General features: G+C 41.3%; 1 protein-coding gene across 7 annotated transcripts; it reads right to left on the bottom strand.

Moving 5' to 3' along the window:
• Positions 1 to 1,184: 1,184 nt before the first annotated feature.
• NMRK1 (nicotinamide riboside kinase 1) lies at positions 1,185 to 20,052 on the bottom strand. 7 transcript variants are annotated; one of them, XM_072150935.1, is made up of 10 exons: positions 19,991 to 20,052; positions 18,262 to 18,313; positions 17,324 to 17,414; positions 14,677 to 14,725; positions 10,070 to 10,223; positions 7,162 to 7,233; positions 5,593 to 5,699; positions 4,208 to 4,276; positions 3,619 to 3,684; positions 1,185 to 1,417 (listed from the first exon to the last, which is right to left on the bottom strand). In XM_072150935.1, the coding sequence occupies exons 2-10, from the start codon at positions 18,288 to 18,290 to the stop codon at positions 1,398 to 1,400; spliced, it is 657 nt and encodes a 218-aa protein (XP_072007036.1). In that variant the 5' UTR covers positions 18,291 to 18,313; positions 19,991 to 20,052; the 3' UTR covers positions 1,185 to 1,397. The 7 variants fall into 7 exon arrangements, 6 of the variants coding, with proteins under 6 accessions (XP_072007036.1, XP_072007033.1, XP_072007034.1 ...); XM_072150932.1 differs by lacking the exon at positions 19,991 to 20,052 and adding an exon at positions 19,837 to 19,984 and having other exon boundaries at positions 18,266 to 18,313; XM_072150933.1 differs by lacking the exon at positions 19,991 to 20,052 and adding an exon at positions 19,837 to 19,984 and having other exon boundaries at positions 4,208 to 4,267; positions 18,266 to 18,313.
• Positions 20,053 to 27,598: the final 7,546 nt, after the last annotated feature.

Below are 27,598 nucleotides of genomic sequence, written 5' to 3'. Positions count from 1 at the left end.
CTATGGGCAACTGGAAATATTCTGACTTTCAGACAGCTTGATAAATCTGCCCCATTCTCTGTAAACAGTTGATCAGTGAGCGTGTTGGACCCCACCAAAAAACTTTGAAATTACACATATTATCATAAAGTATGTCATAAAAGTTAATAATCAGCCATTCTAAAATTCATGCTATAATTACAGGCGGCTTTGCCCACTCAAGTTATGCTTTTATAAAAGTCACTAAGACATACATGGCTGAAGCTGTGAAGTGCTATACCAGCTATTCAGTGCTTGAAGCCAGTGTTGGTCCTTGTGCTTATCTGCCTTAATGTCACACTTTTAATAATTCAGGTACAGACAGGCAGTTTTTATGTGGCAAGGAACTTTAAAAGACAATACAGACAGTTCTTGATTTAAGAGCACCCGAACGGGAAATAACTCCTAGTTACAAACAGACCTCTCTGTCCAACGTGACCTCTGGTGAGACTCTCTGGATGTTGGTAATTTACTGTACTTTATCTCCCTGCTGCATTGATCGACATTGTCTGGAATTACACTTACAAAAAATACCTGTTCCAAGTTACATAGAAATTCAACTTAAAGGAAATCTACCATTTGATTTCATGCATTATGAAGCAAACATACCTTGAGAATGCTGTAGCTACATTGATGCAGAAACATATCTTATTTAATCCCTGTGTGGAGTGGTTTTGCTGAAAAAACAATTATAACATTCAGGACCTTTGGAAAGTTGGATCCACATTAAACACATTTCTGAACAGCTAAGAGAGGACTAATCAAACTGAGCTGGATCACTCATACACAGTATCTGGGGGATGGTGCAGCAATTGATTACTGCTGCCTGTCAGTGACAACACAGTGGTTGCATCATCCTCTGGTGCAGTTCATACTAAATGTGATAGGAGAAGCCCATACCCCAGCACAGAAGCGACAAAGCTTAATTATCATAATTTTATAATAGTTTTTTCGGAACAAAGGGGTTAAACAAGATATGTTTCTGCATCAGTGTAGCTTCAGCATTCTCATGGTATGTTTGGTTCATAATGCATGAAAGCAAATGGTAGGTTTCCATTAAGAACAAGCCTGCCTAAAATTGGCTTTTTTAACCTCTCTCATATGCAGCTACTTCATATCAAGGCTTCATTGATTTCTGGTTACAACAAAGTTACTCTTCAAATTACTTAATTTGGAGATGTGTACAGTTTTTATGCTGTGAAACAAGGTATAAAAAAGACATGCCAGAGATGTGCTTGGGATGGTCATGTGACAAAAAAACACACAAAAATAGTGACTTTGTAGTCATAACTGTAAAGAGCATAAATTATAGTATTTTCTGTTTCCATTATCTTCTTTAGTGTCCATTGTTTGTTGGTTTTCAATTTTTCATAAACTTCTTACGATGTACAGTGAAGAGCTTGAATAAAAAAAAAAAAAATTGAAAACTGTAACAGTCCAAACAGAAGGTAGGTGCAAACGAGTACACACACCAGATCTTGCCAAAAGGAAATCTGCCATCAAAATCAAGCATGATATACCAGGGACACTTATTTACAGATTCACGTACAGTACTGTAGTAATATTCTTATATTTGTTATCTATGTCCTCCTTCCTTCTAAGATAAACTTTTAAATTTACGATAATGGGGCATATTTTGCGGTGCATTTAACAGGGTTTTTTGTCAATTGTGCAGACTTTTATGCAACACAAATCGGGGGGTGTGGCCGTCGGACAACCCGACTGATTAAGAATAAGCGTGGGATTTAAAATTCAAATTGTGTCACAAGACATGCACTCACATACACCTGGAAGAAGAAGGTGAACTCCGGCGGACCTGAGCGGGGAAGCAACACATGCAGGATCTCGGGGGCACGATCTTGCTGAATCGAGGCAGACTTCGTCCTCGTCTAACAACGCACCTCAGGGATCATGCAGGGACCGGGGAAATAAATGTGCCCCAATGAGTCAAAAGGGCTCTGAGGCGAGTTGAGAAACGCGCCTCCTGCTGGAAGAGGGGATGGCACCGTGCTGCCGCCCTCCCCCCATCTCCGCCCTCCAGCCAGCATGAAGCTCCCGCCCCCGGTGGCCAGCATCGATCTCCGGGCCCAGCGGCCAGCCGGCATCCAGCTCCCACTCGCCCCCTGCATACCTCCGCTCCCTGCTCCCGCTGGCCAGCATCAGTCTCCTGCCCTCCGGCCGGCCAACATCGAACTCCCGCCGGGATGCACCAACCCCCCTCCCCCCTCCTCTCCCGAAAGAGGCCATGGACAACAAATATAAAATCTATGAGTAAGTGTCCCTGGTTTATCATACTTGATTTTGATGGTAGATTTCCTTTAACTAACTTGAGCAAAAAAAATAAATAAAAAAATAATGACATTTTCACATTTGATCTCATAAAAACAGCATAAAAAGTGATCAAAAAGTAACATTTACCCTGACATGATATCAAGAAAAAGTACAGCTTGTTCTGCAAAAAATAAGCTCTAAAACAGCTCTTTATACAAAAAAAAAATAAACATTATGCCCATTGTTACATGGAGATACAAAAACATGCTAATTTCTGAAAAAATGAGTTCTACATTCTGCAAAACAAGTTAACCATAAAAGAGCTATATAAAGGGGGTATGATAGTAAGATAAGATAATCCTTTATTAGTCCCACAGTGGGGAAATTCACAGCGTTACAGCAGCAGAGAGAGTACAGAGAGTGAAGTACAAACTATAACAACAATAATATTAGGGATAAATGAACAAAAAGAAAAGGGGGATAAAAAGACACCAAAGAGACAAGCAATGATCGGCAGTTTGATGTTCAGTCTGTGGATGGGATTTGCAGGGACTGGTTAGGTGGGGGGCGCAGGTTACTTCTGTTTGGGCCTTGTTTGTTGAACAGCCTGATGGCAGCGGGGAGGAATGACGTACGATAATGCTCCCTCTCACACTTGGGGTGAAGCAGTCGGTAACTGAAGGTGCTCCCCAATGCCGCCACAGTCTCATGCAAGGGATGGGAGCTATTTTCCAGAATAGACTTCAACTTACACAGTGTCCTCCTCTCAGCTACCACATGCACTGTGTCAAGAGGACCCCCCAGGACAGAACTGGCTTTCCTAATCAGTTTGTCCAGTCTGCTCCTCTCCCTAGCTGAGATGCTGCTTCCCCAACAGACTATGCCAAAGAAGATGGCTGGTGCCACTACAGAGTTGAAGAAGTTCTTAAGAAGAGCCTCCCGCACTCCGAATGCCCTCAGCCTCCTCAGCAGGTGTAGCCTGCTCTAACCCTTCCTGTGAAGTGCGTTTATGTTCTCTGTAATCATCATAACCCATGAAATAAAGATAACACAATATTTTTATTGTTCAGTGAACTTCTGGGAAAAAATGCTAAAAACTATAAACAAGAATTAATGCTTTTTAACCACCACCAAAAAAAAGTTAATAAAATCTGTGGATCTCATTCACAAAAAAAGAATTCCCCATATTACAAAGTTATTATCTCCTATAATAACACAGGACAAATTTTAAATATCAGGCCTGGTCCTAAATCCCTCGAATAGCTTAGACCATAAGGGGTTAAAGAATTTCTAACATCAAAGCAAGCATGATAACCCTGGGGCACTTACTCATAGATGCAGGAACTGTGACTGTGGTATTCTTGTTATCCATTGCCCTCTTCCTCCTAAAAACAACTTTTAAAATGATGTTAATATGGCATTATCAGAGGCCCTCAGTGCTGCAGATTTACAGTCTGTTACAATGAGCAGAACATGCCTCACCCAATCCCCTGATCTCTTCCTCTCCCTGTGTATCCAAGCAGAAGCAGGAAGTGCAGAATGAGGCCTGTTCATTGCTCACTGTAACAGCTTGTGAAGCTACAGGACTGAATGGTCTGGAAACAACCCCAGGGCCCTTCAGGTTCATTAGAATAATTATAAAGTTCATTTTAGAAGGAAGGAGGGCATGAATAACAAATATAAGAAGATTGTCACAGTGCCTGGATCTAGATTTTGATAACAGATTTACTTTAAAATAATTGGCATATAAGATAAAGCTCCACCTTACACTTTAACTATTTATATACACAATGAAAGTGTAAAAGGTGGCATTTAAGCAATATTACTACATGCTAAAAGTGTTTTTGTTATGTAATCGTAAGAGGTAGGTAGCATACAATATAGTCAATATATAACTATAGTAATACTAGTAACTTACCAGCCTTTTTAATGTCAGTAAATACGTAACAAAGAATTTCCTCTTTTGTTTTAGTGCCATCTAGGAAAACTAAGAAAATTCTGGTTAAAAGAATGTCAAAAAGTTATTTACCCTACAAGCTTATTGGTTTGTTATTATAGAACAATACATATGCATGAATAAATGTGCAGGAGCACTATGGGGCTCATTTACTAAGGGTCCGAATCGCTCATTTTCATCAGGTTTCCTGAAAGTCACCAGTTTGCGCTGAATTGCGGCAGGTTTTTGGCGCACACGATCGGATTGTGTTGCATCGGCGTTGGCATGCATGCGACGGAAATCGGGGGCATGGCCATTGGAAAACCCGACAGATTTGGAAAAAACGCTGTATTTAAAAAAAAAAATAAATGTGTGGCTTAACACACACTTACATGCACCAGGAATAGGATGGTGAACTCCGGCGGACCTCGCGCAGCAGCGACACCTAGTGGACATCGGGCACACAACCTTAGTGAATCGCCGTAAGACCTGAATCCCTGTGGGAGAACGCGCCGCTGGATAGCGACAGGACTGGGTAAGTAAACGTGCCCCTATGTTTTATACATTTGATTTTTTTCCCTTTATTTATAAAGATTGCCAAATCGGTCCCAGTTCCCATGGGGCTCACAATCGAATTAACCTACCAGTATGTGTTTGGAGTGTGGGAAGAAAACGGAGGACCCAAAGGAAATCCACGCAAACACAGAGAGAACATACAACCCCTTTGCAAATGTTGACCCGGATGAGACTTTAACCCAGGACCCCAGCGCTGCAAGGCAATAGTGCTACCCACTCAGCCACCGCACATCTTCATTAAATCTATGCAATAAGACAATTGCAATGCATGCAGACAGCAAACTTGTGTCTAGTATATGTTTGGGTCTGTCTTTTTCATAAAACAATTTTATAAAACATATACTTTTTTTTAACTACATAAATAGATGTAAAAATAAATAAATATTTAAATAAACATACAACAAGAGTATATTACGTTTGACAACAACCAAACTATTGTATTACATATTAGAGGAATATTGTTCTTTAGTTCCTCTAATTCTATAACTATAAGGAAGTAAAGTATTGTATATCTATTAGCTAGTCACATTACCATACTAGAGAGCAGTAGGGTATGCAGATTAAACTCCCACACGCCTGAGTTAACAGGTTTTGTGGTATTTAGAACTAGAAGAGAGGCTAGTGCCTCTGTCCAGAGGGGTGAAGACTTTGTCATATGCTGGCGTATGGTAATTGTTCCCCATTGTTCCTATATAGAAAACAGAATATTCCCCTTCCTTTGTACTATAAAAGCGAATAATTTTCAATAAAGTGATGTCAATGCAAGTTGAACAAATATAGATAACGTGTACCTATTTTATTTTGAAGTTTGTTCATTTCTTCTTTGTGCTTTATATACATAGGCCACACATGTCCATCAAAATATCCGGGAGGATCAGGAGGATCATAAACTCTTGTGCTGTTTAAAGGACAAATATATACGGTATATACTTGAGTATAAGCCGAGGGTGGAAAATGCATTGGTCGCAGCCTCTCAGTTTATAGCCTGCCAGCCCCCTGGAGTATGCGGCCTGCCAGCCCCCTGAAGTATGCGGCCTGCCAGCCCCCTGGAGTATGCGGCCTGCCAGCCCCCTGGAGTATGCGGCCTGCCAGCCCCCTGGAGTATGCGGCCTGCCAGCCCCCTGGAGTATGCGGCCTGCCAGCCCCCTGGAGTATGCGGCCTGCCAGCCCCCTGGAGTATGCGGCCTGCCAGCCCCCTGGAGTATGCGGCCTGCCAGCCCCCTGGAGTATGCGGCCTGCCAGCCCCCTGGAGTATGCGGCCTGCCAGCCCCCTGGAGTATGCGGCCTGTCAGCCCCCTGGAGTATATAGCCTGTCAGCCCCCTGGAGTATATAGCCTACCAGCCCCTGTAGTAAAAAAAAAAAAAAATTAACACTGTACTCACCTTTCCAACGTCCCCTGTAGGTCCTCTTCTGCTTCCGATGCTCTGGTGCCGCCCCAGGTCCTTTGGTCCTCTTCAGGACGTTCCTCTCCTCTTCGGGTCTTCGCACGTGACTGGCACACAGAATGACATCATCCACTTGCTGACGTCATTGTTTGTGAGCCACCGGCATTGCGAGTTACTGTATGCGAGTTACTGTATGACCCGAAGAGGAGCCAAAGAGGAGCAGAAGAACCCAAAGAGGTCCGAAGGACCCGAAGCGGCACCGTAGCATCGGAAGCAGAAGAGGACCTACGGGGGATATCGGAAAGGGGAGTACAGTGTTCATTTTTTAAATAGACTCGAGTAGAAGCCGAGCTAGGGTTTTTTATCACACATTTTGTCCCGACAAACTCAGCTTATACTCGAGTATATACAGTAACTCTACATTAGGGCAACAGTACAGATCATACATGTATATTGCTAGCTAGTCAGAAAATTAACAAACATACACCATATAATAATTCACTGTAATATCATGATTTTAAAATTTATAATATTAGGATTACAATCAAAGGAATTGTACCTGCCCGTCTCTGTATTCTGGCCTCCAGTGATGAAGTTAAATACCTCTGTTTATGTTAAGAGGTGACCAAAATGGTGTCCACTGCGAACAGGGTCTGCGTTAAAAAACATGGCCAAAATACAGAGAATGACATGGGACACATAGAGGGGACAGCATGGGAGCAGAAGGTAATCGAGAAGGAGATTATTGCTCAATTTTTTCCCTATACATTTTTAGGAAAGTTCTGTGGGCTATGCAACCTCTTTAGAGCGAACCTGTCAGGAGGTACTTAACTAAGGCATGCTTGAAGATTACGTTTTTGGGCAAATATATTTTATCATGTTTGGGAGACAAATTTAAAAATTATTTGACTCTATCAACCCCTTTAACATCTGCTACAACTGTAATTATGATGATGATCATGTGCTATACATACCTTCTCCTCCTCTTACATTCTTCATAAGGGACAGTTAGGAAATACCTCTGATCAAACACTTCATCCAAAGGCCTACAACAATAAGTCATAGTTTATTTGCAATCATCAAAATACCTCATCAGTTTATCCTTACAATACAATCACAAAACCTACTTTAATTTTAAATAAACTTGTTACCATATAGCAGTGATGGCGAACCTTTTAGAGACCGAGTGCCCAAACTACAACCAAGACCCACTTATTTATCGCAAAGTGCCAACACGGAAATTTAATTTGTGATTTATACTCCCTTCTCTGTCACAGCTTTTATTCATATCAACATCCGGGGGAAAACCAATAAAGAAGAAAATAAAAGAAATTTGGATGATCATTGTAGCTTCCCTCCAGGGTCCCATAAACAGGAAGAATTGTCAGGGCCGGAGTGGGAGTTACAATGATAATCCTGATCTGCCCACACCTTCCCACTCCTCCTAGTCCCAGGTAGCGCTGTCACTTTAAAATAGCTATGTGCACAGCAAGTCTTGGGCTGTCTGAGACTGCAGGAAGATACCTGGAAACATCTCTGGTGATGGCCTGAATGCCCACAGAAAGGGCTCTGAGTGCCACCTCTGGCACCCGTGCCATAGGTTAGCCACCACTGCCATATAGCATAAATCATGAGTGTTAAAAGTATATTCCAAAGTTTACTATTATCAAAGAAAACTCTAGTCCTATGCACCCCCTCCCTTTTCTCTCTGATTTTAGCAGTGCTCCAGTTTTCCCTCTGGTACTCACACAGACATCTGAAAAATAAGAATCTGATAAAGTTTCTCACCTCTAAAGACTCAACTATGTACAGACATTTACTGGATAGTATGGTAAAAGTTAATCTTTTGATTCTTGTCCTTTTCTATATGCTATGTACAGACTTGAGAAAGCTTACAGATATACTTTCACAGATACATGAGAAGAAAGGAGCATAAAATTATGGAACAAAAGAAACTTTTTCCCTTAACCCCTTGAGGACGCAGGGTTTTTTCGCTCATTTCTCGCTCTCCACCTTCAAAAATCCATAACTTTTTCATTTTTAAGTGTACAGACCTGTGGGAGGGCTTATTTTGTGCTTTTACTTTCCCGTAATGTTATTTATTTTAACATGCCATGTACTGCGAAGCTGAAAAAAAAATCCAAATGTGGAAAAAATTTTTAAAAACGCACGTGCGTCACGTTCTTGTGGCCTCAGTTTTTTCGACTGTGCACTCAAAATAACACCTCAGCTTTATTCTTTGGTTCGGTGCGATCGAGGTGATACCAAATTTATATAGGTTTTATTGTGTTTTAATACATTTTCAAAAATTAAACGAATGTGTACAAAAAAGAAAAAAAATTTTTTGCCATCTTCTGAAGCTAATAACTTTTTCATACTTTGGCGCATGGAGCTGTGTGATGTGTCATTTTTTGCGAAATGAGCCAACCTTTGCATTGCTACGATTTTGAGGCCTGTGCGACATTTTGATCATTTTTTATTCCATTTTTTATGTGATGTAAAAAGGTGTAAAAGTCGCATTTCGGACATTTGGGCGTCATTTCCTGTCTCGGAGGTCACCGCCGGCCGTAACCGGTTTTATATTTTGATAGATCGGGCATTTTGGGATGTGGCGAAACCTAAAGTGTCTGTGATTTTTACGGTTTATTATGTTTTATATCAGTTCTAACGAAAGGGGGGTGATTTGAATTATTATTTTATTAATTTTTTTTTATTTTTTAAACTTTTTTTTTTTTTTTTCCCACTATTTCTTAGACCATCTAGGGTACATTAACCCTAGATGGTCAGATCGCTCCTACCATATACTGCAATACTTCTGTATTGCAATATATGGCATTTTTGCAGCTCATTCATTACAATGAGCCACTGGCTCATTGTAACGAATCTGCAGATGCCAGATAGCCTTGGGTCAAACAAAGACCGCTGGCTTTTATATGCCGCCGGCTACTTTGCCGCCGGCAATGAAAGGGTTAATAGCCACGATCAGTGCAAGCACCGACCGCGGTTATTAGCGGTGGGGGTTTGCTGCAATATGCAACAACCCCCACCCTCGTATGAAGAGGACTCAGCCGTGAGCCCTCTTCACGCATTCCCTATACCTCTGCACCGCAGAGCTACGGTGCAGAGCGTTGAGGGGTTAACAAGCGATATTACAAGTTATACTACTGACTAGAGATGAGTGGACCATCACATTCAGGTTCGGCATTGCGACATTGAACATGTGGCAAACGTGGCATTTTGAACATGTTTTTCGGCTGTTTTTAAGCATTCCGTTAAAAAAATTATGCGTTTAAAAACGCATGTATTGTTGAAAAACGCCTGCATTTTTGACAAGTTTTATCTTAAAGGAAACCTACCATTTAGAATGGTTGGTGTAAGCTGTAAGTACCGAGCACCAGCTCAGGGTGAGCTGGTGCCGGTACTTACTTTCGTTAGTGTTATAAACCGCGGTATCGCGGTTTTAACACTTTTTAAACTTTAGAGCAGAAGGGGCTTCGGCGCTGCGTGCTCACGATCGTGCGCGCGCCTACATAGGAAATAGCGGAGATGTTGAGCGCGCACAAACCCCTTTCTGCTCTAAAGCTTAAAAAGTGTTAAAACCGCGATACCGCGGTTTATAACACTAACGAAAGTAAGTACCGCCACCAGCTCACCCTGAGCTGGTGCCCGGTACTTACAGCTTACACCGACCATTCTAAATGGTAGGTTTCCTTTAATTATATTAATTAAAACTGTTCAAAAACGTATGAGTTTACAAAACACGCATGCGTTTTTAAACCCATGCGTTTTTTTAACGGACTGCTTCAAAACAGCCAAAAAACGGGTTCAAAACGTAACGTGTGCTGCCGGCCTTAGGGTTTCTATGGAAAACAACTTACATACTTGTAGTGGTACAGGAGAAAGCCTTCAATTATCAAAAAGTGTACAGATGGGTCACATTTTTCTTGTGATGTTTGTGGCTGTTCTGTTCCTTTGTGCTGTGTGATCCTGGAAAGTATGTCTGACATCATTGCTTCCATTTCTAAGGCTTCAAGTACTGCAAAGATGAGAAACGTTATATATTAGCATGACTTAGTATTATACATACAGGTAAAGATGTACCACTCTGACTATTTTCTAATTTTTTTGCATCTTCTGTGATATCTTAGAAGACAACAAAAGCTGTAAAAAAGCCAAGTTATTATGCCACGCTACAACTATGTTATTAAAATGTTATTAAACTCTACTAAAGGTTCACAAAATACAAGAGTTGCAAACATATTGGAAATTGTGCCCTTGGTACCCTGTATACAGAAACATTTTATTCTTTTTTTGTATATAATCTTGCTCTAGCACTTTATACCCCATTTGCTCATCAATAAACTCCCTACAGTCACCTATTGTGAAAGCTTCAAGGACTCATCAAAAATTAACACATTTATTCATAAGTTACATGTTGACTGCAAGTACTGACATCCCCAGGCCATCAAGGTCTCTGAGACACCCTTCACTGTTTCAGAATGGTTTCAGCACACGGTGGCACAGTAGTTAGCACTACAGCCTTGCAGTGCTGGAGTCCTGGGCTTAAGTCCCATACAGATCAATATCTGCAAAGAGTTTGTACGCATATACTGATTCCAGGTTGCTTGCATTCTTTGTTTGCTTGGCATAATATTCTGCTAAGTATAATAATATTCTGAGAAGTCTTTTGACATGCTTGCCATTACGGAAACATGGATCCAGCAGGATGACTCTGCCTCCGTTGCAGCATTGTCTTATGGCGGTTTACACTTTTCGCACTGTTCCAGACCTGAGAATAGGCAGGGAGGAGGGGTAGGCTTACTCCTCTCTCCACAATGCACCTTCCAGGTCATTCCTCCTGTACCTTCTCTTACTTTCCCATCTTTTGAGGTCCACACCCTCAGACTTTTCCGCCCATTCTCTCTTCGTGTGGCTGTAGTATACCGTCCTCCTGGCTCACCCTATCAGTTTCTTGACCACTTTGCCTCTTGGCTCTCTCACTTTTTATCCTGTGACATTCCAACCATCATCATGGGAGACTTCAACATCCCTGTTAACACTCCCATTTCCCCTCCTGCCTCTCAGCTCTTAGCACTAACTACTTCTCTCGGTCTTTCACAACTCTGCGATTCCCCCACTCATAGTGAGGGAAACATCCTCGATTTGGTCTTCTCTCGACCATCTTCAATATCTGATTTTACCAATTCCTCCTTTCCACTTTCAGACCATAATCTCCTTTCTTTTACTTTCAATAATCCTTCTCATTCTCAGAAGCCTTCTACCCATCACTCATACCGAAACCCACGTGCAATAGATACTCATAAACTCACAGAAAACTTACAGACTGCACTGTCCCCCATCTCCTCTTTCACCTGTCCAAACCTGGCTACTAACCACTATAATCACACTGTCAGAAGCGCCCTAGATGAGATGGCACCACTCACTATCCGAAATTTTCAACACACACGCAGGCAACCTTGGCACACTGAACAAACTCATTTCCTTCGGCAGTGCTCCAGGATTGCTGAACGTCTGTGGAGAAAATCGCGCATGTCTGCAGACTTTCTACACTTCAAATTTATGCTAAAAACTTATAACTCTGCCCTTCACCTTGCTAAACAGGTCTATTTTACTAATCTCATATCCTCTCTCTCTAACAACCCCAAAAGGCTCTTTGATACCCGTCACTCCTTACTAACACCAAAGGTGCAGCCACCGGTCACAGACCTTGGGGCTGAAGATCTGGCCGCCTATTTTAAGGATAAAATTGATTGTATCCGCCAGGAAATAATTGCTCAATCCACTCACCCATCCAATCCCCTTCCCTCCCATACCTTATCTTGTTCACTCTCTTCCTTTGAGCCAGTCACAGAGGAAGAAGTGTCTAGGCTCCTTTCCTCTGCTCGCCCCACTACCTGCATCAGTGACCCCATCCCCTCACATCTGGTACAGTCTCTCTCCCCAGCAGTCAATTCTCACCTCACTAAAATTTTCAATCTCTCTCTCTCTTCTGGGGTCGTCCCCTCTTCTTTCAAGCATGCTATTGTTACCCCTTTACTAAAGAAACCTTCACTGGACCCATCCAATGCTACCAACTACCGACCAGTTTCTAACCTCCCTTTCATCTCCAAACTCCTGGAACGCTTGGTCTATTCTCGACTAACCCGCTATCTCTCAGCTAACTCCCTCCTTGACCCCCTGCAATCTGGTTTCCGCTCTATGTATTCCACTGAAACTGCTCTTTCTAAAGTCTCCAATGATCTCCTCACTGCAAAATCCAAAGGTGACTATTCTCTCCTTATTCTCCTGGATCTATCGGCAGCGTTCGATACTGTGGACCACCAGCTCCTCCTTAGGATGCTTCACTCCATTGGCCTAAAGGACACTGCACTCTCTTGGTTTTCTTCCTATCTCTCTGACCGCACTTTCAGTGTCTCTTTTTCTGGATCTTTCTCTTCTCATCTTCCTCTCAGTGTTGGGGTTCCTCAGGGCTCAGTCCTAGGTCCTCTCCTCTTCTCTCTCTATACTGCCCCCATTGGACAAACCATCAGCAGATTTGGTTTCCAGTATCATCTTTATGCTGATGACATCCAGCTATATACTTCTGCACGTGACATCACCCCTGCCTTAATCCAGAACACTAGTGATTGTCTCTCTGCTGTCTCTAACATCATGTCCTCTCTCTTCTTGAAACTTAATCTTTCTAAGACTGAACTTCTTGTCTTTCCACCATCTACTAACCAAACCACCCCTGACCTCTCCATCTCTGTCTGTGGGATCACTATAGCACCGAGGCAGCATGCCCGCTGTCTTGGGGTTGTGCTGGACTCTGACCTTTCCTTTTCACCTTATATTCAATCTCTTGCTCGCTCTTGCCGTATGCATCTCAGAAACATCTCCAGAATCCGGCCGTTTCTGACATTTGAAACTTCTAAAATGCTAATTGTTGCACTTATTCACTCTCGACTAGACTACTGTAACTCCCTACTAATCGGTCTTCCACTCTCTAAACTCTCTCCTCTTCAATCTATTCTTAATGCAGCAGGCAGGCTCGTCTTTCAGGCCAAACGCTACACAGATGCCTCCAGTTTGTGCCAATCACTGCACTGGCTACCTGTCTCCTTCCGTATTCACTTTAAAATAATAACCCTCATCCACAAAGCTCTGAATAATGCTGCACCTCCCTATCTCTCTTCTCTCATCTCAGTCTATCGCCCTTCCCGTGCTCTTCGATCTGCCAGTGACAATAGATTAATCTCTACCTTAATTCGAACCTCCCATGCACGTATCCAGGACTTCTCCCGAGTTGCACCAATTCTCTGGAATGCCCTTCCCCAGACTCTGAGACTAATACCCACCCTCCAAAGCTTCAAACGTGCTCTTAAAACCCATCTCTTTAGGCAAGCCTATAACACTCATTAACTGCATGAAATGTCAACTCTCCCTTTACTAATCCATCCTATATCCTATCTCCCATCTGTTATCTGGCAAACAACTGATATATACCAAGCTCCAGGCTTCTCTGCAGTCTTTTTCACCTAGGACCCTGTAAATAAGATGGCGACTGATGGCTGGTTCAAGCAGCAACATCGTTGTTTAGTAAATTATGTATTAAATTATTTTATATTGTTCCCTTATAAAGAATGGCTGGACCATTTTACAACCTCTTGTGTCACCCCCTCATCCTCATAGTCTGTAAGCTCTTGTGAGCAGGGCCCTCACTCCTATTGTTCCATATGACTGTTTGTTCTTTGTAATGTAATATAGTTGTATATGTCCCCTATGATTTGTAAAGCGCTACGGAATTTGATGGCGCTATATAAATAAAGATTATTATTATTATTATTATTATTATTATATACTACTAGTCGTCAAGACAGTGCCGACTACCTCCGGCAAGAAACAGAACTCTGGAGGTTCGCAAAGACCTTACGTAACATCGAGATATGCGATAGAATTATCCATGTTAACATATGTATCATTGTGGTCTTGGAATATTGATGTATTTTCCTTGTATGTTTGTTTTTGGAAAATTTTATAAAAATAAAATATAAAAAAAAAAAAAATATCTGCAAAGAGTTTGTACGCATGTTCTCTCCGTGTATGTGTGTGGGTTTCCTCCGGGTCCTCCGGTTTCTTCCCACACTCCAAAACATACTGGTAGGTTGATAAGATGGTGAGTACCATGTGGACAGGGACCGATTTGGCAAGCTCTGTGCAGTGCTGCACAATGTAAATAAAGAATTATTATCCTGCAACAGCTAAACCAATAGGTAGCAGAAGTCGGCTGGGTCTTAGATGCCCATCTCAAAGCCTATGACTTGAATTTTAGAATTCCATTGATTTTTCTTAATTTGTCTGATGCCTCCTGTTAAAATATTATACAAATCCCTCCCCTTCAGCCTGCAATTAAGTTTGACCACCTTGGGAAAGATGGCCCTGTACAGGTTGTTAGGCTTACATATGATAGCAAAAGCATGATAGCTTACCATCATACTGCTTAAATCCTCTGTCATCTGTTGCAACCTCTGCCTCTGGCTAAAGTAATAAATAAAAAGATTTATGGAACAAAAACAGTAGTAATTTCAACATTGCAGTGAAATGCCCATACACTAAGGTCCCACAAGCAAAGAATTATTTGATGCCTTGCTGACCACCCACAGTCAATGTAATCGCACATTGTAGTTAACCCAAAGTACATATATCACATATCAAAATGACTTTGACCACAAATAGAGTATTATATTTGTTTTAGTTTGTTAATCCACAAGTACATAGCACGTGAAAACTGGTCTGTTCAATAAAGGGAACTTTTTACATGCATTTCATACAGATGGACTATCCTGACCAGTGATAAGTGCTGTTCCAATACCCACCAAGCCTCCAAGTTCTGTATTGAGATTGGGAACTTTTCTTCAATTACTGTATACATATAATTAGTGTTGCATGGCCACTATCCATCAACTAAATAGGTATCGGCACCAAGAGGCAACCGAAAGGAGTAACCAGGTGTTGGACCGCTACTGATCACGATCCTGGTAAAAAAAAAAATCAATGTTGATAATTCCCTTAAAGGGAACCTGTCACCAGGAGACCCATTTTTAGCACTCCCCCAGTCCCCACAGAGCATAGTACTGTACATACAAAGTGTTTTTGTATTAAAAATTGGTTTTACAGAAAAAAAGATTATATTATGTTATATTGTACCTTTCATTAGCATCTGCTGTGTGACTAGGCATTCGTCCACTGGGAGTGGCTGGAAAGGAGCAGCCCCCCCCCCACCCTTGGGAAACAGCTTCGCCATGTGTCCTTTTCAAATATATGAAAACACCCATTACTTGGCTTAGCAAAGCCTCCTGCTCCTCTACTGCCAATCCCGAGTGAGGGGAGTTATTCATATATTTGAAAAGGACACATGGAAAAGCAGTTTCCCAAGGGTGGGGGGGAAACTGCTCCTTTCCAGCCACTCCCAGTGGACGAGTGCCTAGTCACACAGCAGATGCTAATGAAAGGTACAATATAACATAATATAATCTTTTTTTCTGTAAAACCTATTTTTTATACAAAAACACTTTGGCAGTGTATGTACTATGCTCTGTGGGGACTGGGGGAGTGCTAAAAATGGGTCTCCTGGTGACAGGTTCCCTTTAAAGAATACAACTCTGTTCAGACCGGCTGTGGGAAGGGGGTCAGCAACTTAAATCCTGTGCATGTGTAATAAATAAACAGGATGGGTATCCCCTTTAAGGTTTCTTCTGCATCTGCAAACTCTGTTCAGAGTACTTTAACTCCTTAGCTGCTGCAACTTGCCCACAAATAAAAACAGCATTGTATAGGACACTCAAATAGTTTTCCAGATGTACCTCTTCTATTTCCCAGCAATTGCTCATTTACAAAAAAAAATCCATTGTTTTCTTTATGCAAGTTACCTTCTCGGTGTACCAGGTAATGGTAAGAGTAGACAATCCGGTGGGGATGCAGCCAGCTGCAAACAATTTGCTTATAATTCATAACAAACTTATAAATTAGTGACTGTTTAAAGTACTGTTAACATGAAACAGTCACCAATGAATTATAGGCGGTACCCAGTTTAAAGAGGACCGGTCATGTCACCCATAAAAAAGGCACAAGGAGCTGCTTACTAAAGTAAACCTCCGATAACGCCAGCAAACACTGCAGCGCTGTACAATAGGATGTCGGACCACGCTCTAAGCGATATGGTGTCTTCATGAGGGGGCGGTCCAAGGGGTTTCTTCTTCCCCGGACTCCCCCCCCCCACTCCAAAAGCGGGGGTGACTGCCATGCTTGATGATCCTGGCTCCGCCTCCTAGTCCCGCCCCCTCATGAATACGCCAGACTGCATTGAGTGCTGTCTAGCATTCCAATTGTACAGCGTGGCAGTCAGTGTCTGCTAGCTTTATCGGAGGTTTCCAATAACACTGGCAGTGTAACACTGCTACATCTACTACTTTAGTAAGCAGCTGCTAGTGCCTTTTTTATGGGTGACCGGTCCTCTTTAAGGACACTTGACTTACAGACGACCCCTAGTTACATAAGGACCTCCTTGCCCACTGAACTCTGGTGAAGCTCTCTGGATGCTTTACTTTAGTCCCAGACTGCAATGATTAGCTGGAAAGTGTCTGTAATGAAGTTTTATTGATAATTCTTGTTCCTATGACAGCAAAAACTTTGAAAATCCAATTGGACAAAACTCCAGAGAGACAAAAAAAAAAAAAAAGATAAAATACACCAGTTACGACTTAAGTGCAACCCAGAAGACCTATCCTGTACGTAACCCTGGGACTGTATGTATAGGCAAAAGGTGTTCATTGGCTTTTCGTTTGTAGACCTTTTGTCTGCCAGGGTTTTCAATAATTGCAAAAGGGGGATGTTGCTTCCCTGCTATAAAACAGGTGGCCTAGCATGGATGACCTTGACCCTTGTTCACAGTGAAGATATTTTGCATAAACATTAAAGCAGAATTTTCTCTAAAATAACAGATCACAGAGATATTTATGTATGTCCAGAAAGTGTGCAATGGATCCTACACAAACATGATTGTTTTAATTGTGGGCGAGTTAGGAGGTGACAGACTTTCTTTTTATTACATAATTATGAAATTGATGTCACTGATACCTTGAAATAGTTATCCTGGCAGATGAGACTGCAGTTGGGAAGTAGTTTTTGTAGACTGTGCGCAAGTGTTGTTTTTCCACCATTTGTCACACTACCAAAATAAAACATACAACAGGTTAAATAGGACACATCCTCAAGTTATATCATGATCACCTTCTCACAGCCAGGCTGCACACGAGTCTCTGCTATTTTCATCACTCTAATAGAGTTGAATGGAGAGTGGTCTCGCATATACGGCAGTCTGTTGAGCCTGGTTGGGGGAAAGGCGTCAGTAGACCCCCTGTTCCCAAAATAAGTGCTGGGCTCAGAGGTGATTGTTTTATGAAATATCCTATGGAAATAACCATAAGACACTTAAAGGAAATCTTGCATCCACCCTAAATCAACTTTTATAATTATGCTAATGAGGTGTTACCAGAGCCCCTCTGTGTTGCAGATTAACAGGCTGTTACACTGTACAGGAGCACTTTCCCCCTCCCATTGTGCGCTGAAACTTCCACTGCTGCTGTCCGACTACACCAGGCACAATGGCATGTGCTGATGGAGCAGAGGGGAGGGTGAGATAGTGTAACAGCATGTGAAGCCAGAGCACTGAGGGTCCCTTCTGGCTAATTATTATAATTATAAAAGTTGATTTAGAAGGAAAGAAACCATGGATAACAAGTATAAGAAGAGCACTACAGTCATGATGCCTGGATCTATGAGTAAAGGTCCCTGATTTATTATGCTTGATTTTGAGGGTAGTTTTCCTTTAAAGAGGACCTGTCACCCAAATTTTCGGCACTAGGAGGTGCTTACTAAAGTAAGCAGCTCCTAGTGCTTGAACAAACGCCGCAGTGTTAGAGTGATAGCGTTACCGGAAACCTCTAGTGTATAATCTAATAAACCTGGGCATGTTATCAGCTATTGTGAAAAAAAAACATATACATAACACTTACCCACCAATTCCAACAATGAATGTTTTCATTTCCTGCCTTTTTCTGATTCCACCTAAACAATAAAGGAATTTATCACTTTAGAAATATATTGTAGATCTGATAAGAAAATAACATTCAGATATTCAATAAATTCAGATTCAATTTCCATCCTATGCCTGTCAATACCTGCACACAATGTCGAAATGAGGATGTACGCTAGCTGTATCTAATTCTATGGGCTCATACACAAGGTTGTGGATAATGTGGCCCCGCCCATGAGCATGCTGCCCCCACTTCAAAAGAGTCGCAAAATGACAATTCGTACGTTTACTATTATGGGGTTCAATGCTGGGAATAACCGTTTTTAGATATGGAGAGATCAGGCATTTTAGGACACGATAACTAACATGTTTATGATTTAACCCCTTAGGGACGCAGGGGTTTTTCTTAGACCCTCTAGGGTACTTTAACTGTTGATGGTCTGATCATTTCTACCTTATACTGCAATACTACTGTATTGCAGTATATGACGTTTTTAAATAGGATTCATTACAATGAGCCACTTGTTTATTTTAACGAATCTACTGAAACCATGCAGCCTCAGGTCTTCGGCAGACTGTCAGGGAAACCGATTCCCCCCCGATGACATCAGGGGGAGCAGTGATTTCAATAAAGATGGCAGCGCCCACGGGTATAAGCTGCAATATGCAGAAAACCCCATCTCTGTATATAGAGGGCTCAGCCCATGAGACCTCTTCATAGTTCGCTGATGGATATATCCGTCAGTGAACATGAAGGGCTTAACAGCAGTTCTAGGGAAGGGGAGGTTTTTTTTTTAGGTCTGCACCTTTTTTATTTTTCAAGTTATTGTGCAAAAAAACTTTACTACCCTGGAGGCGTAGGAAAAAGATTAGAACGAGGTGTAACTTTTGTGCAACTTTTTTTAATCAGATCCCAGATTAATCACCTTCTAAGATAATTTAAGCAAGCCTAAAACCAAAATAAATAAAATAGGCGCAAATCTACAGACAAAAGATAAATGGCTCCCTATGACATTAGGTCGTATAGAGATTGGGACATGCTGGTCATGTGCACTATTTTTATTATTATCTGTTACACATTAACATTTTACAACTAAGGCAATAAAAAAAAAAAAAAAAAGATCAAACCAGAGTTTCCCCAGCATGCATAAGCATTGCCACTGGATGTATATCACTGTTATATATATCACTCAAAGTATATAGAATCTTGAAATGGCAAAGCTGCACAAACCACAGTAATTTGTGCCACCAGAAAATCACTACTTAATCTTCCTAATAATAGGATTAGGACGGGGCTCATGAGCACATGATCTGCGAGGACTGAGACCTTATTGCATGTCGTGCAGCAAATACAATAATTAACTTGTGCTATGAATTCTTCACATAACAGCAAATGCCTGGATGCCAATACATAGAAGAAATAATCATCTGGAAGAAAATCTGCAAGATTTTAGTCATGTAGGTGACATCTACATTTATTTTGGGTAAATATTTCAATCTAGCTTGAATTTTTCGGTCTGGATAGCATATAATAGAAAAAGCCATGTCTGCCTACCTCATGCACAGTGCTCAGTATTGCCTGTGTCTTGTCAGCTGAGTGGATGTGGGCAGGACAAGGGACCTAGCATGTTCAAGTTACACAGCACTGCCTATGGGAGGAGATTCACTACAGAAAAAGGCCAACTACAACAAATCTCAGCAACACAAACCTAAAGGGGTTGAAAAACACGTCTGATTTGCTCCAAAAACATCTCCTCCCCCAGCTATGGGTAGTGAGTGGAATTGTGACTAAGGTCCATTCATTTCTACACAGCTGAGCTGTAATACCAGCACAAAGCCTAGTAAGGATTCACACATCTTTTTGGAAGAAAGTTGCCACAATTTTCATTCAAAGACAACTGCTGTATAAAAAACATAAATTCAACCTAAAATAATAACATTACATCAGGCAAACAATGCTGATTCCATCATATAATACTACAATCATCAATAGTAACACTACTTCCTGGGTGTCACTGTCAAGGACTCCAGTAATAATAACCTGAAGGGCTGGAGGTAATTCCTGGTTCCTTTCATGTATCCTATTTATGATTCATGTGAGAAAGAAAAGGAAGTAAACATTGGTTATAATTTTATAAATGCTGCAGCAACTCCATGGGGTGTTTGCCATGCACAGGACTCCAGATTTCCAGCAGGCTATCACTGATGGCGGATTTCCACATGGTATGTTTTAATGCATCCAAAACTTAAAGTGGTTGGCCATTTTTCAATAAATCTGTTCCATTAAACATGTCTCGGCATGAATATGTACCTGTGTCTTAGGGTGATGTCAGACGTGACGCTTTGTCTGCGTTTGCAAACGCAGGCCCGATCGCATCAGCGTTTCTATGGAAACGCCTGCGATCGGGAACAAGCCGCCGGTGTTTGGTGTGAATTTAATGCAAAACACCGACGGCTCGTTCCCGATCGCAGGCGTTTCCTCCTTCAGTCCCTCCTAATGGCAGCCTCCAATGAGTCTATTTTCTCTCCGTGCGTCTCATTGCCATACACTGGGAGATGGGAGAGGTTGGAGCAGGATGAGTCAATCTCTTGCTGCAGGTCCCTCCTATTTACCAGTGTAGGATCATTGTTTACATGTCTCAGCAGAGTGCACACGGAGTCTACATGTCAGGATTCAGGAGTAGTGCATCCACTGAATCACCTCAGACGTAAGCCGATACCTGGGAGTGGAGTCTAAGTGGCACCCGTTTTTTACCAGATCCTGCCGCAATGTGGGTTGGACTTGCTGCGGCGTGGTAGCACCTGTTCACTCCACAGGCGCGACTTTGTCCACGGAAGCGTAGTCAGGAACAGAACCGAGGTTACAACAGGAATTCAACAAAAAAATCACAGGGTACAAGGAACAAGCCTTTCACCAAGGCACAAAGATTAGGCAGGGGGCAGAGGAAGTGGAATTCCATTTGTTAGGGCAGGCCGAGGGTTTGAGCTGATGCGCAAGCGCACAAGGAGGCAGGGATGCCCGCACTGGAGCACAGGGAACGCCGATGGAGCCAGGAGAGGTGACTGACGCCGCGGCCGGGCTGCACGGCCAGGTAGAGGCACACGGGTGCGCCTGAGACCCGAGACATGAGTCTCAGGGGCACCCATGACACTATACGCAGCAATAAAGTGCCAGGGATGATGAATAAATTGGTGAGCATTCAGGGAATCTTATTATTAACCCCATAGCGCAATAAGACGTACCCTTACGTCTTAATGCGCATGGGGGAGTATGAAGAGGGCTCATGGGCTGAGCCCTCTTCATACTCACCAGGTGTTTGCTTCACAATGAAGCAAACGCCCGTCACTAACCCTTTGATCATCGTCGGCGCCGCCATGTTGGCTCCGATCATCGCTCCCTGTGACGTCATCGGGGAGCAGCGATCCATTGCCATGCCAGCCTCGGGTCACACTATCATGTTTTAGGCTAACTATTACAATGTGCGATTTGCACATTATAGTACCCATATACTGCCATATTGTAGTATGGCAGTATATGGTAGGATCAATCAGACAACCAGGGTTAAAGTACCCTAGGAAGTCTTAAAAATAGTATAAAATAAAAAGTAAAAAAACCTAAAAATTAAAATCACCCCCCCAGTAAAAATCATAAACACATTAGGTATCGCTGCATCCGAAAATGCCCGATCTATCAAAATATAATACTTGTTTTTCACTGCTTTTAACTCCGTAACTGAAAATAGCGCCCAAAGTCGCAAAACGAGACATTTTGAAAAATGTAAAAAATTCAATAAAAAGTGATCAAACGGTTGTACAGTCCTAAAAATAGAAGTATTGAAAAACATCATCAAAAGTCGCAAAAATGACACCACCCACAGCTCTGTACACTGAAGTATGAAAAAGTTATTAGCGCCAGAAGACGGCAAAATGAAGAATGTTTTTCTGTACAGGAGGTTTTAATTTTTGTAAATGTATGAAAACATTATAAAACCTATACAAATTTGGTATCCCAGTGACCGTACTGAAACAATGAAAGCCATAAAATCCAAGCCCACAAGAAATGGCGCAAATGTGTTTTTTCATCATTTTATCTGCATTCAGAATTTTTTTCCCGCTTCCAAGTATATGGCACAGAAAATTAAATAGCATCACTATGAAGTGCAATGCAAGACATCGGATTCTGGTTACTGATCGCATGCGTTTCCATAGAAACACATATGCGATCAGGCCGAGGTCCTCCCCCGTGCACTAGCGCTGAGTTTGCAAAACCATTTCGCAAATGCGTTTTTTTAATAATCCTAATCAGCTGAAAGCAATTGTCTTCTTCACCCTTGAAAAACGCATTGAAATTTGAGACTTTGATGAAAAAGTTAAGAGAAGCGCAAATGTAAAAACACACCACAAAACGCAACACAATTAGAAGTTTGTGTGCTTTTACAATAAAAGCCTCTTGTGAATGTGGCCTAATAGCTATTTCACGCAGAGTATGATCAGCCCTCGATAATGAAGTGTGCAGATTCTCGTGTCACTGGCTAAACACACTTCTGGGATGGGATTCCTTACATCATATTGATCTATGATGCAAGGAAATCCTGATTCTAAACAGCACCACCGATACTGTACAGTATGGAGCATACGTCCTGCCATTTCATTCAATACTCTGGGAGGACTGGAAATTGCCAATTGCAGCACTTTGGTATCTCCATCACTCTCTGTATTGAAAGGAGTAGCAGAACACCACACGATCGACTCATCACTTTACTCCATTAATGAGAACAAAACACTAATAATTTGACCAAAAAGTGATGTAACACTTACAAAGAATAAATGTAAAAAATTACCATCTTTATTAGTAGCATACAAATAATCAAGACACACAATGTTTCATAGTTTCATAGTTTCTACGGTTGAAAAAAGACACTTGTCCATCAAGTTCAACCAAGAAAGGGAAGGGATTGGATGAGGAAGGGATTTAGGGGAAACAATTCTATATAACATAACCATCTATGTTATTTAGGTGTAAAAAGGCATCTAGACCCTTCTTGAAGCTATCCGCTGTCCCTGCTGTGACCAGCGCCTGAGGCAGGCTATTCCACAGATTGACCGTTCTCATAGTTAAAAAGCCCTGTCGCCTCCGGTGATTAAACCTTGATTTCTCCAAACGGAGACAGTGCCCCCTCGTCTTTTGATTTGATCTAATCTGAAACAACTTCCCACCATATTTTTTGTATGGACCATTCATATATTTAAATAAATTAATCATGTCCCCTCGTAGTCGTCTCTTTTCCAGACTAAATAAATCTAGTTGTTTTAATCTTTCCTCGTAACTGAGACCCTCCATACCCCTTATCATTTTCGTGGCTCTACGTTGAACCCTCTCCAGCTCCAGGGCATCCTTTTTATGGACCGGTGCCCAGAACTGGACAGCATATTCCAGGTGTGGCCGAACCAGTGCCTTGTATAGTGGTAATATTACATCCCTATCACGAGAGTCCATACCACTTTTGATACATGACAAGATCCTACTGGCTTTAGAGGCAGCTGATTGACATTGCATGCTGTTATTCAATTTGTGATCTACTAGTACCCCCAGGTCCTTCTCAACAAGGGACTCACCCAGATTTACTCCCTCAAGGACATATTTTGCCTTTGGATTATTGGCCCCCAGGTGCATAACCTTACATTTATCCACATTAAACCTCATTTGCCAAGTGGATGACCAAACATTCAGTTTGTCCAAGTCACCCTGCAGCCTATGAACATCCTCCATAGACTGTATTACACTACACAGTTTGGTGTCATCTGCAAAAATAGACACAGTGCTATTAATTCCTACCTCTATATCATTAATAAATATATTAAATAGTAGTGGGCCAAGCACAGAACCCTGGGGTACACCACTCATAACTGGTGACCATTCCGAGTAGGAATCATTGACCACAACTCTCTGGATACGATCCTTCAGCCAGTTTTCAATCCAATTGCAAATTATTTCTGCCAAACCAATAGCCCTAATTTTACCCATCATGCGTCTATGAGGGACAGTGTCAAATGCCTTTGCAAAGTCCAAGAACACAATATCCACAGCTGCTCCTCCATCCAGGCATCTGCTAACCTCTTCATAAAAGCAGATAAGGTTAGTTTGACAACTTCTATACTTAGTAAACCCATGCTGGCTGTCACTTATTATACTATTTGATGTCACATACTCCAGTATGTAGTCTTTTACTAACCCTTCCAATACTTTCCCCACAATGGAAGTTAAGCTTACAGGCCTGTAATTGCCAGGCGAAGTTCTAGAGCCCTTTTTATATATTGGCACCACATTTGCCTTGCGCCAGTCACTTGGCACCACACCAGACATTACAGAATCCCTGAAGATTTTAGCCAGCGGTACAGCAATAACAGAACTGAGTTCTTTAAGAACTCTGGGGTGTAACCCGTCTGGTGAACTACAATGGGTTAAAAGCCATGTGTGGGTACAATAAATAATTATATCCATGTATATGGGTAGGTAATAAATTTGTCATATAGCATAGCCCCAAGTAAACATGCATAAGACAATGGGGTTAAAATAGATGCACAGATAATCCTGCAGAAAAAAATGACAAAAGGAAAGTGAAAAACAAATACCATACCAAATCAGATCACACATGGGAAGTTGCCCCGACACGTGTTTCGCTATGAGCGCTTTATCAAGGGGAGTGTTATCTCCATTAATGAGAACAAGACACCCATCTTTGGGATCTCTGAAAGACCCAGCCTAGTTTTAACCCCTTAACACCGAAGCCACTTTACACCTTCCTGACACGGTGCATTTTTTCAAATCTGCCCTGTGTCACTATAAGTGGTTATAACTTTGGAATGCTTTAACATATCCAAGTGATTTTGAAATTGTTTTCTAGTGACACTTTGTACTTCATGTTAGTTGAAAAATTTTGGTGGTATGTTTTGCATTTATTTATGAGAAAATCAGATATTTGGTGAAAATTTGAAAAAATCTTGATTTTCGAACTTCAAAATGTTCTACTTTTTCCATACATAGTCATAACAGCAAAAATACTTAATAACTAACCTTCACCGAATGTCTATTTTATGTGGACATGGATTTTTATGCATACTCTTATTTTTGTAGGATGTTATGGGGCTTTGAACGTTAGGTGCGATTTTTCACATTTTCATAAAAAGCGCAAAATCCTGCTATTGAGGGACCTGCTCAGGTTTAAAAATCACTTTGAGAGGCCTAAATAAAAGTAAAACCCCATAAATTACCCCAGTATAGAAACTACACCCCTCAACGTACGTAAAACAACTTTTATGAAGTTTGTTAACCCTTTAATTGTTTTACAGGGGTTAAAACAAAATTGGATGCAATTTTGAAAGTAACATTTTTTTGGCTAAATGAATGCGTTTTTCAAAAAATGTACAAATTTTCAGTGGCTAAAATACCAAAACGCTCCACAAAATTTAATACCCAATCCCTCCCGTGTATAACAATCCCCCATATGTGGTGGTAACCTGCTGTATGGGCACACGCCAGGTCATTGAGGGGGGAGCTGCGCCATTCAGAGCAGGTTATGCATTGTCACTTTTTATTGGCTATACAATCTTTATTTTTTTGGCAATTTGGACACATAAGGACTTATTTTTTGCGACATGAGATGCACTTTACAAATACTTCATTTTAGTGCGTCATTAGCTTATTGATGAGATTTTATTAACTCTTGAATGTATGGGTGAAAAGAAAATTGTCAATTTTGGTTTATTTTCTTTTGGTATTTTTTGGGGGTCGTACACTAAAACTACTATATTATCTTTATTCTATAGGTCACTACGATTACGATGATGCCTCATTTATATAGCTTTTCTTTTATTTTTACAATTTTACTGAATAAAAACTAATATAGAGGAAATCTCATTTGTTTTTGCATCACCATCTTTTCGGAGACGTAACTTTAATATTTTTTGCTTGGCAGAGCTAGTTTAGGGCTTATTTTTTACGTGTTGAGTTTTTATTTTCGGTGGTACCATTTTGGCGCACATAACTTTTTTTTATCACTTTTTAGAACATTTTTGTATAGAGATTTTATGAAAAATGTACATTTTTGGCGTGTTTTTCGGGTTTTGTTTTTACGGCGTTCACCGAGCAGATCCAATAATGTTTCTGAGTTATTGTACGGATTGTTACGGACGCGGCAATACCAAATATGTGGGTTTTTTGGTGATTTAGTATTTTTTTCACTTTATTGCATGTGTATAGGGAATATTTGTGTTTAGGGGACTTTATTTAATTAATTCTTTTTATTAAAAAATGTTTTTATGTAATGTTTTTATCTTTTTTTACTTACTTTTACAGGTTAGCTTGAACAAGCGATCCACTAATCACTTGTTCAAGCTATTCTTCACATTACATAGTGTAATACAGATGTATTACACTGTGTAATGTAACACACTGAGCATGCGCAGTGTTACAGTCGGGTCCTGTCAGAAGGCAGGATCTGGCAGCCGGAGGAGGATCGCACAGCGCCGGGCACTGGCAGTGTTTGCGTGGGTTTCCTCCGGGTCCTCTGGTTTCCTGCCACACTCCAAAAACATACTGGTAGATTGAATAGATTGTGAGCCCCATTGGGGACAGGGACTGATTTGGCAAGCTCTGTGCAGCGCTGCGTAATCTGTGTGTGCTATATACGGTTAATAAAGGAATTATTATGATAGAAGAGAAATATAAAAAGATGATAGAGATTTCTAGATGCAGAACTATAAAGTAGATGATATATACAGTAGATGGATATAAGAGATAAATACAGTAGAAGAGAGAAGATGGATTGAAAAATAGAGAAAAAGTGAGATATATACATGGTCAGATTATATGACAGTGATGGCGAACCTATGGCACTGGTGCCAGAGGTGGCACTCAGAGCCCTTTCTGTGGGCACTCAGGCCATCACCCCAGGACTGAGTTCACCAAACAGGTTAAAATACATTGACTGTTTGGAACTGCTTGAAAAGTGAGAAGGTGTTGAAAGAAGTGCATTATCTTTGGAGGTCCTCCTGCTGGACCCACCATTCTTTCTAAAGAGAGAGACCCTGGAGAGAAGCTACAATGATAGACTGAATTTGCCCACTTTGTTTCAACTGTATTGGTGACTTCAAGGGGCCGATACAATTAAAGAAGTGGAAGAACAGGTAGCAATAAGTTACTGCTTAAAATGGCACATTGGCACATCAATGTAAATAAGTGGGTTTTGGGCACTCTGTCTCTAAAAGGTTCGCCATCACTGTTATATGAGATAGATAACTAGACAGATAGATGATAA

The sequence above is a fragment of the Engystomops pustulosus genome, chromosome 1 (genome assembly GCF_040894005.1).
Source record: "Engystomops pustulosus chromosome 1, aEngPut4.maternal, whole genome shotgun sequence".
NCBI lineage: Eukaryota > Metazoa > Chordata > Amphibia > Anura > Leptodactylidae > Engystomops > Engystomops pustulosus.
This window is presented reverse-complemented; position numbering and strand designations above follow the sequence as displayed.